General features: G+C 36.8%; 1 protein-coding gene across 1 annotated transcript; it reads right to left on the bottom strand.

Annotated features, from left to right (window-relative positions):
• Positions 1–389: 389 nt before the first annotated feature.
• Positions 390–10352, bottom strand: LOC137651649 (general transcription factor II-I repeat domain-containing protein 2-like). Its single transcript, XM_068384867.1, has 5 exons — positions 10217–10352; positions 8667–8786; positions 7510–7808; positions 7085–7315; positions 390–464 (listed from the first exon to the last, which is right to left on the bottom strand). The coding sequence occupies exons 1-5, from the start codon at positions 10350–10352 to the stop codon at positions 390–392; spliced, it is 861 nt and encodes a 286-aa protein (XP_068240968.1).
• Positions 10353–11090: the final 738 nt, after the last annotated feature.

Genomic DNA, 11090 nt, shown 5'->3' with positions numbered 1-11090 from the left:
TGGCTATCTCACCCCAAAATAGATTTTTCCTGGTTCAAAATCTGTTATATACACACACACACGCACACACACACACACACACACATATATATATATATATATATATATATACATATATATATATGTATATATATATATATATATATATATATATATATATATATATATATATATATATATATATATATATATATATATATATATATATATATATATATATATATATATATATATATATATATACATATATATATAATGAGTGCGTGTTTTTTTTAATTTTAAGAGCCATAAGAGTAAAATAAGTCCTAATAAACTGTATATTGCAGTTGATACTACTTCACAGGACAGGAAGGTAATAGTTATCTCTGATCCTGTAGGCTACGACCAATTCACTCGTCTTCATTTTCTTTATTTCTCGGTGGCATACAAAGTAGTTTGAAAGCTTCTTGCTTCAAAATCAGTGTCTAAAAGATAATATGATAATATAAAAACTGACTTCTTAAACAAGTACTCAATGTAATATGAATACTAAATATTTATATTTATATGAATACTAAATATTTATATTTATATGAATACTAAATATTTATATTTATATGAATACTAAATATTTATATTTATATGAATACTAAATATTTATATTCATAATCATAAATGGTTGATTACATGACAAATAATGCTAAACATGCCATGGTTATTTTGCTCAATGTAAAAAATATCTGTATAATTGTAGTTACTTTTGTCCCTCCTTCTCATAGAATTTGATATTTGGGATATGGTAGAACTGTTAAAAGGAGGAAGACTAGCAGCTTTATTCTAATCAAAACAATAATTTCACTTTCACAGGAACCTCTTTAAGATTTAAAAAGTATATTCAAAAGTTCTGTAAGATCGGCTTAAAGTTTGGCATCTCGTGAACAACACTGCAAATCCAAATTTTTTTCCTGTAATTTTATAATTCATTCAAATGAATATGGTGGGTCACAGTAAAGCGAAGTATTTGTTTCTTTGACGTCAGGGACAGTTGCCTTCAAGGTGAAGCAGTAGATGACAACCACCAGTCCGGGGAAAAGGAGACTATAGTCAACAGTCCAGGAGGAACTCAATGTGTGCTGGCAGAGGGGCATGAATGAATGAAGTGATCTGCGCAGACTCGCCTGAGGGTGTTCCCTCTAATCTTCCACCCAGTATCAAAAGGAAAGGGAGAAGAGGTTGCCCTGCATTAGCAGCAGATAACGAAGCAGAGAAGATCCTAAGCCTGATGAGAGGACTGGGGTCATCTGGCCCGAGGGTTAAGGCACCTCCCTCTGAACCTCTGACTTCACTCCCGTGGTACTGTGATGAATGACATCGCACGTGTGATTGACTCGTGAATTGGATCGTGAGCCCATCCCTTAAACATTCATGGTGGCTCAGTGTACTGGCAGTGCGTGTAATCTTGTCTGGTAAGTCTATTAGATCCATACTGGACACGGCTGCCAGCGTTTCACTTCTTGAACAAGGAAGTACCTCAATCCCTCTGTATCCATCACCAATCAACCTTGATACTCCACTCCTTCAAGGTAGGATAGAATAACTTTATGCATGACTTTGATCTAATGCCCATCTTGGGCATACCAGGAATTAGTTGTATTTTAGATCTAAATTTTATTATGTTCAACAATATCACTCTTTAGGGAGGTGAAGGTAATTCCTTAAAGGTGCTGGTGGGAGGGTATGAACTTTCTATGGAAGGAATGAAAAAGGAAACTGTTAGTGCCTATTTAGGAGGGAGAGACAAGGAGGACTAAGTGTAACAGCAGTACCAAGTACCAGATGAGGGGAACATTGTATTAGCCTAAGTACTGGCAAGTATAACTGTCTCCCCTTCTCAACCTCGTCCAAAAAGAAATTTTTGTACATATAAAGCCCTTTGACAAGTGGTCAAATATGCTATGAGAAGATCTAGGAAAGATAAAAGAGAACACCACATATATTACTGTAATCAACTTCAGTGATAAGACTATTGTTTTGGGTATTGATTCACTGTGCAAATTGGAGGTGTCTCAACTTGCTGATGATGGAATCATTGGAGTTATGATTTCTGTTCGCACACACGAAGTCACCCATAGCTTGATGAAGAAAGCTTGGGCACAGTGCCCATCTGAACATCAACACATCGCTAGCAGCTATCGCTTTTGGGGATGAGCCTACAATTAGGTTCGATCGATATCCCTTTAGTATTGAAACTGAGCAGACAATGCCTAATAGATTAATGCCATATAAGGTTCAAATTAATTTTTCAAAGGGAAACGGAAAGGGAAATTAGTAAATTAAGAGAACAAAGAATTAGTGGGGAAATCAAATCGCCCTGTGTTTCTCTAATCCTGGCAGTAAGGAAAAAGGAATGCTTTGTTTAAGTGAGTATCTATAGACCTCTATTAAAGAGCTGCTCATAGATATTAAACCACTATTCATTTGAAATCTGGCTATCATTAAATTCCAATTCAAAGAGACATTAGGCAGTAGTGGCTCGTGTGTAGGCACTTCAGAGCTGCAGCACACCCTATTTCCAATCGATATTATCGATAACATTGAATATGAGTCATTTTTTCTTTAATTCTTTCTTTATACTAGTATATTATATAATACTTAAGCTTCATGTTAGTCACCATCACCAAGTTTATAGAATAAATGCTGAAATATTTGTATAGAACTATGTGCTTCACAGTTTCAGTGACAGGGTTTTTGGCTGATATGTGCATGCTCACATACCTTTTTCTAAACCATCAAAATAGGTATCAGACGAACGGACTCCTGTAGCAAGGGCTAGACTTAGAACCAAAAAAACTTTCCTTTCCCTGCCTGTCTTTTCCTTTCTCAAACTGATTCTAATACTATCTAATATCGCATGAGGGTTTGCCCCTCTCTTTTATTCTTCTCCTGTACTTCTCTTTCTCCCTTTTTCCTTATTCTTTCCCATCCCGAGTACCTGCTTTCGGGCTATAAACTGGATTGTATCCAGGGGTACTTATCCTTTCCCCACATTCCCCACTTCCCTATCCTTATCCGTATCCGTATGTCCATGGCAGGAACCTGGATGCTGGGGAGGGAGAACACTGTAACTCATGCAGTGCCGATGCTGATGTGCTGGTATAAAATAGTGTTTCATTTATTTCGCGTGTGCTGTGCATAGAAATGTGTTTGTATTTTTTAATGTCATAAGTGTAGAATTTGAATATTATTCTGCTTCCAGTTTATCTAGATTTTCTTTTTATATGTTTGTATGCTTTCTGAAGCAGCACTCTCACCAATTTCAGCTACGAACCACCACTAACAGTAAGAGTAAAATGTCCTTTATAGTAATTGATCTTTCTTATTGGTTTGAAAAATATTCCTAGTCACTTTTCAAGAGCAATGATGTTAGTCCTATCTCCCTTGACTAGTCTTGAGGTTCTTGGATATATAGACAACATTATAATACTCTAACCCGAGGAACAGATGAAGAACATATATGAAATATCCAAAGGGTTTTGGAAGCCTGGTGCCGTACTGTCATAATAATATATTTAACATATTGTAAGTTTTCCGCAAATGAGTAAATTTCTTTGGGCCATTTAGTGACCTTAGAGAGTATTCATTCGTTAGCAGTAAAGAAAATACAGTTCTAGAGTACCCCAGGTTGAGTACTCCTAAAGAATTAGCTAGTTGCCCGAAAAAACTATTTTTAGAGAGACAGCAAGACTCTTAGATCACTAAAGAAGTAAAAAGAAAACAGTTGGTGGCTGTAGAAGAGAGATTTTAGCTAACTGAAAGCTGCCTTGACTAGCAATGAGTTACTTGCAAATCCTAGATTTGGTTGTCCATTTTTGGTGACAATGCACGTAAGTAGCATAGCTACTGGTAGCACAATTTCACGAGACAATAATGGGAGAGATCAACCTGTTTGTTTTTCCTGAACGGTGTGGAGAAGAATTATAGCACCTTTGTTCGAGAAGCATTGGCAATTCTGTGTGTCCTGGAGAGGCATCGGTTCTTTTTGTTAGGCCATTAAATTCAGTTGCAAACTGATCATTGGCCCACATTTTTTTTTTTTTTTCACAAGGGCATCTAACTACTGGAAAAGCTAGGTAGATGAAAATTCTGTCAGTATTCAATTTAAGTGGTCTCAACCGCATAGTAGGCATGGGTAATAAAGTAGCTTATTTCCTCTCTAGAAGATAACTACTAGGTCACAAAGGAGGAAGGAAGAACAACCAACGCAAACAAAATAGATAAGTGGAAAGTACTAGCAGCAGGCAGACAGAAAATGGCTGCTGGTATAGAGAGAGAGAGAGAGAGAGAGAGAGAGAGAGAGAGAGAGAGAGAGAGAGAGAGAGAGAGAGAGATTGATTGATTGATTTAAAGTTTTCAGGCATCCTGGCATCTAAGGTCATTGACGCCGGAGAGAGAGAGAGAGAGAGAGAGAGAGAGAGAGAGAGAGAGAGAGAGAGAGAGAGAGAGAGAGAGAGAGAGAGAGAGAGTAGAGAGAGAGAGAGAGAATGTTAGTGGATACCTCAGTAGGAGAGAAAGTGAGGGAAATAACCAAGATGAATGCAAGTGGGAGACAGAATATACATATGTCCAAATGAGTACCCTGACGCTGCAAGTGTGATTGACTGATATGGTATGGATGGGATGAATGTAAAGTCTATGTGGGACAGAAGAAAGAGGAATCGATGGGATACGTGCCAGCAGTAATCAAAGGAGAGTTAGACAGGTACTCTCCCTTCCTGAATGTTCCATGAGGAAAATTTTCCATATAAAAGATATCTTATACTGTACATATAATAAGTGGGGAGATGAATTTTGTGCACAGGTGGTTTTCGCACACTTTTCAGTTAATCAAGCCATCTATATTGTACACGTAAGTCCATATACAAGGCCTTTGAGGGCATGTGACTTAGGTAAAGTTCTGTCCTACATGTCACAGTTTTAAAGAACATAGAACTACCGCACTAGAAGCCAGAAAGTTGCCTGTGGTTCCTGTTAAATCTTATAGGGTACCTGTGAACATGATAAAACCTCTCTCTACTGGTGTGACACTACATAAGTATATCTGTACTCATAGATGCATTTACCTGGTACACGCATATTTCTGCAATGTTCAATAAGACAGCAAATTCACTGGCCCATATACTGAGCTCCTTCACACTAATATTAAATGGAAATAAAACTGAGTGGATGGTGGTTGGAGAGAAAAACAATGTAAGAGACTTAGGCGATGTTCAAATAAACATAAATAACAACTCTTCCCTGATATCTAGTACAGTTTGTGATCTAGGAGCATCTCTTGACTGCAACTTGTCTTTCAATACCCAAATATATAATGTATTAAAATTGCTGGTTATCATCTTAGAAACCTTGGTTTTAAAAAGTAGCACCTGGATGAGCATTCTGTAAAGAAACTTGTGATAAACTGTCATTACCAGGATTGACTACTATAACTCCACCTACTATAATTTACCAAAAGTGCAACTTAAGAAATTACAGAACATAATAAACAGAGAAGCAAGACTAATAAAAGGTGTCCCACCCAGAGAAAGGATCACCCCTACACTAACTGATTTACGCTTGGTGCCTATTAAAACGAGAATTGAGTTTAAAATATGTACAATAACCGATCAAGTTATCAGAATCGGACGTCCAAAATATCTAGGAGAATGCTACGTATTGTGCAACCAACAAATCGTGTTGACACGATGATTACAAATTACTGAAACCCAGATATATGTCTACTGTAGGCTGTGGAACCTTTAAATATGCGGCCCTAAGACCATACAATAAGCTCTCACTAAATATTTGAAAGACTGAAGATATTAAGGCATTCAAGGGGAAAAATAAAGACTTTCATGTTCTCTAAGTGCTTCGATAGTGTTGATAGTGGGGATTTGACAATAAACGAGCAGTATGCGTTGTGGAATGTTGAATGCTTTGGAACGAACACAATAAAAAGACTGAACTTCACAGTCTTTTTATTATGTTCGCTCCAAAACATTCAACATTTCGCACCGCATACTGCTCGTTTATTGCCAAATCCACACTATCGAAGAACTTAAAGAACAAGAAAGTCTTTATTTTTCCTCTTGAATGCCTTAATATCTTCAGTCTTTCAAATGTTTAGTGAGAGCTTATTGTATGGTCTTAGGGCCGCATATTTAAAGGCTCCACAGCCTACAGTAGACATATATCTGGGTTTCAGTAATTTGTAATCATCGTGTCAACACGATTTGTTGGTTGCACAATACGTAGCATTCTCCTAGATATTTTGGACGTCCGGTTCCCTTACTACAGTATATAGGACCAGAAAAGTAGCCCTTAAAGTAAAGTAAGTAAAAATAGGTTTGGACATGAGTTGAAGAAATGGTTGTTGTATTCCCTTGAGTTAACTACGTTCTCTTTGTCCCTATAGAATTTTTTTGCTTCTTCCAGGGTAAATTCCTTTATTCTTCTTACGTCTTTCTTGTTTATTATTATTATTATTATTATTATTATTATTATTATTATTATTACAAGCTAAGCTATAACCATAGTTGGAAAAGCAGGATATTATAAGCCCAAGGGCTCCAACAGGCAAAATAGCCCAGTGAGGAAAGGAAACGAGGAAATTAAAAAGAAATACAAAAGAAGTAATAAAAAATCAAAATAAAACATTTTAAGAACAGTAACAACAATAAATTAGATCTTTCATATATAAACTATAAAAACTTAAAAAAAAAAAAAAAAAAAAACAAGAGGAAGAGAAATAAGATAGAACAGTGTGTCTCAAGCAAGATAGCTCTAATCTGAGACAGCGGAAGACCATGGTACAGAGGCTATAGCACTACCCAAGACTAGAGTCTATATTATAAGAATTATCAAACAGACATTTTTCTAACCATTAATTAGCAAATGAATGGCTATCTTAGTGAGATGGTTGATGTTGCATTTGGGACACCAGCTCATCAATATCAGGCTGTATGGATGATGTGGCTATACGCAGGGTACTTTCCAAATGTTCATCAGTAAGTGAGGACCTATACTTGTTTTTGACCAGGTTAATTTTTTAAAAAAGTTGCTCACATACATATGTGCTACCAAACACTGCCATCATTTTCCTCGCATGAACAGAGAGTTTTGGATACACTGTTACTGATTCATGCTTCTTATAAAACTGGTATATTGAATTATCATCAAACTTCTTTCTTAGTTCATCATAACACTGTAGTTCGATTATTTCCATTTGCATGTCCTTGGGAATTGCAGTTATATCCACAGAAGAAGGAGAAGCACAGATTTCAATGGCGTACGAATGTTTCTTGAGGTCATCAAAACTTTCTGAAAATCACTCTCGTAAGACTGCCAACTTGTCCCTTTACTTCTGATATTGAAAGTTGCTATGTTATGGTTTTCCAGTGTTGGAAAGTGGGCTGGGTTTTAGTTTCTGATTTGTGACTCCCACAGACGCAATTTTATCTGGAAGCCTTTGATCAGTGAGAACATTTCATTTACTAGTTGATCTTTTCCTTGAAGTCTAACATTCAGTGCACTAAGATGATCAGTTATATCTACTAAAAATGCTAAATCATATCTCCATTCCTTATCTCTCAATTCAGGGATGGCATTACCTTTCATATCTAAGAATAGCTGAATTTCTTCCAAAAGATCATATGCTCTCTTCAACATTCCTGCTTTGCTTAGCCACCTTACCTCACAAAAATACTTTATATCACTGTACTCTGCATCAATGTCTACCATTAACTGCTGAAACTCGCGGTGATTTAAACCTCTTGACCTAATGAAATTGACAGCTATTACAAGAATATTAGTCACATGCTTAAAGTTTATTGTCTTTGCACATAAAAGCTTCCTGATGTATGATACAATGCAGGACAGTAAGTGAACCTGAGTCAATATTTTGAGACCCCATTCTAGTCTTCAGTAATCCAACAACCCCATTTTTTCTGAGTAGACATCGCAGGTACACCATCTGTTGTAATGAAACTAAATTAGTGTAGTCCATTCCAAACCTTGCCAATACTTTTTCCAGTTCATCAAAAATATTTTGTCCTGCCGTGGTCCCCTTCATGCTTTGTAGTGAAGCTCTAATTGGTAACACACAAACACACACACACACACTCTCTCTCTCTCTCTCTCTCTCTCTCTCTCTCTCTCTCTCTCTCTCTGAGGGCCGCACTATAGCTTATTTATTTCTAGGAGAAAGGGCCGTAGTGAAAGCCTTTGAGGGCTGCATGTGGCCCTTGGGCCGCAGGTTGCACAGGGCTGGTCTATAGCAACGGTTGGCTGGTGGCCTGGCCAACCTACTACCTTACTGTACTTTTAATATACCGTTGAAGTTATCTTGAATCTATACATGCTATTGAGTAGGAGAAGTAATTATTTTTTCATGTTTTTTTTTTTTTTTTTTTTTTTTTTTTTTTTTTTTTTTTAGACATATTGTTTGTAATAAAGCTCTTAGGAATTCATGGAAGCTCAATAACATGACATTATTTTAGTTTAAAGGGGATATGATAAATTTTAGGTCATCATAGTGACGAAATGTTGAGGTAAGAATTGTTGAAGTAAAAATGCCGTTATTGCACGTATATAACTGTCCTTAAGTAATTCAAACGAAAGAAAAACACGTACTCCTACTAAGGTAGGCCTACCTGACAGTTCCTCACGTCCATGATTATTTTCCTGAGTCATTAATGGTTCTTGAAATAATTTCCAAGTCTTTAAATGTAAATAAGATTCTGGTATATCTGATAATGCAATGCTACCGTATTCTGTAATATATTGAGGTATGATGTTACTATCTTAATATAAAAGAAGATCCTATTATCAGAAACTTTTCTTTCCGAAGAAATAATCATTAACTATTTTCCTTTAAACAATTTAGCCTGATCTAAAATGATAGCCAATCTAACCTAAGGCATTTAATTAAGTTTACATTTATCTAAATACGTTTTGCAGTACTGTATCAATCCAATGAACCTAGGTAAACCAAACTCTCAAAGCAAATGATTACTCTACTGTACGAGTACATAGCCTCTCTACAGTAGTATGACATAGAACATGAACCCCAGTAGATACTAAATTTAAGTTCTACATTATGCAGTAGCCCTCTTTCCTCTCTTTAAGTATCTTTAAGTGCGATCTCCTTGTTAATCATATTGATGGCTCCTCAATAAACCTTATACTGTGTTCTTTTATTCGATTAATCATGGGCCTGGGACAAAATGACTACCATGCGAATTTGGCAGTTTTTTTTTTTTATTTCAGTCAAACCATTTGATATAAGTCCACAAAGAGTTTAAATTGCTAATGGAGAGAGAGAGAGAGAGAGAGAGAGAGAGAGAGAGAGAGAGAGAGAGAGAGAGAGAGAGAGAGAGAGAGAGAGAGAGTAGTTTGTTCTAGTTCAGCCCCTGTTCATAACTGAAATTTGTAGGGGAAAGTAGCCAAAATGGTAAAAAGTTTCGTTCCCTGCTTTTTATGTTACTGATTTGTCATAGAGTACCCCAAACACTCAAACACTGAAAAATACCACCCAACAGGATTGGAGGAGTTAACTACGTTTAAAGTAAAGTTTTTAGATAGCAGTGCATAAAGATTAAAGTATTGTATATTAATCTGCATGATAAATAACGAAAAAAATGGTACTGAGAAGCATTACACGGCAGTATCCTAGATGGTTTATTTCTCATGAGAGAGAGATTTATAAGTTACAGAACACGAGAGACTACACAAATTGCAGAAATCCAGCTTTCTGTTGGTTACGAAAACCGTTCAGAATAGCGTTATTAGGAGGGTGAATTATACGAAGAGGATTTGAGAAAGGTTTAGTGCAAGTTAAGAAGCCTTCTGAAAATAGTCCATGTATAGTCTCACTGAACTTAATATGGCCAAATTATTACATAACAATAGCTTCGCATAGAATAGATTTTTTTTTTTTTTTTTTTGCATAGGCTATAACTGAGAGTTTTATAATCTTTTTTTGGGGCTCAGGCCATGTCGTCCTGATGGAAGGTTCCTTCAGTAGCTTCCTAAGGGTATATATGACTACAGTAGATATTCCCAGAGAATGAAACTAAAGGTTTCACAGAATTCTAACTTCTGGCGCGAGTACCCATAAGGTTTCCCTTTAGAATATCGTATAATAACCGGGGACGCATACTTGACACGCCACATAGCTATCTGCACTCGACATAGCGTTTACGCTTCGAGGGAGAAGTTGGTGGCAAGATATGGGAGGAGCCGTTACAAAGTTCTCCTCCTCCGTTAATGTTATGGTACTCGGATGACGTCATAAATACCGCCGTCTTGGCTGACGTCATAACCGCCCGCGTCCCCATTCCTTCTCTAGTAGCGTCTATGACCAGGTGTTTTTTCCCAGTTGTTTGCTATTTACTACCAGCATGTCGCAACCTTCAGCTTTTTCTGCCTCTGGAAAGTTGAGTACCATATTCTTATATTGTATAAATCAGCTCTGACCGTAAAGTAACGCCTTTTTATCTTTAAATACTGTGTTTTGTGGCGGAGCTGTTGCCTAACCGGAGGCGTCTCTGACGCTGTTGTTCGCTTCGCATGCTTTATTTAGTTAGTCAGAGCAACCATCCCGGTTTATTAACTAATTATCAGTATTAGTTATTTAGTCTTCATTACTAGGAATTAGTTATATTATGCCGATAGTATTCTTTAATTTCGGTGAGTGTAGGTAGCCAAATTTATGACTCTAGAATTGCTAGCTCAGTCCCCTAGGCTCGATAAGCCTTGGCGTTTTAGTCTACTTTCATGCATGCTATAATAAGTGTTCCCGGTGTTATTTATCAAATGAAGATATTAGGCATTTATACATATAAGATTCAGTGATTGCACATGGGTTTTTCTCCTTCTTGAAAGTATACAAGGGGTTTTGATGATCTTGGTAGTCGATTCCTTTGCCCCTAACCTATGGCTTAGTGGCTTTTGTATACTTTCACACCTCCCCGGTTACCTTTGCCTAAGGTAATCTCTCCTCCCTCTGAGGTAGCCTAGGCTACATCCTAGTCCTCCTTATCTTGAATGTACTCAAGTGAGGTTAGGCTAGGATT

This window comes from Palaemon carinicauda, chromosome 13 (genome assembly GCF_036898095.1).
Source record: "Palaemon carinicauda isolate YSFRI2023 chromosome 13, ASM3689809v2, whole genome shotgun sequence".
In the NCBI taxonomy this organism is placed as follows: domain Eukaryota; kingdom Metazoa; phylum Arthropoda; class Malacostraca; order Decapoda; family Palaemonidae; genus Palaemon; species Palaemon carinicauda.
This window is presented reverse-complemented; position numbering and strand designations above follow the sequence as displayed.

Coding starts and splice junctions, on each gene's coding strand:
- LOC137651649 (XM_068384867.1), bottom strand. CDS start 10,352: ATGGGGACGCGGGCGGTTATGACGTCAGCCAAGACGGCGGTATTTATG. Junction 8,787..10,216: donor ACCAACTTCTCCCTCGAAGC/GTAAACGCTATG, acceptor AATATATTACAG/AATACGGTAGCATTGCATTA. Junction 465..7,084: donor CAGTGTTTGGTAGCACATAT/GTATGTGAGCAA, acceptor ATTATCTTTTAG/ACACTGATTTTGAAGCAAGA.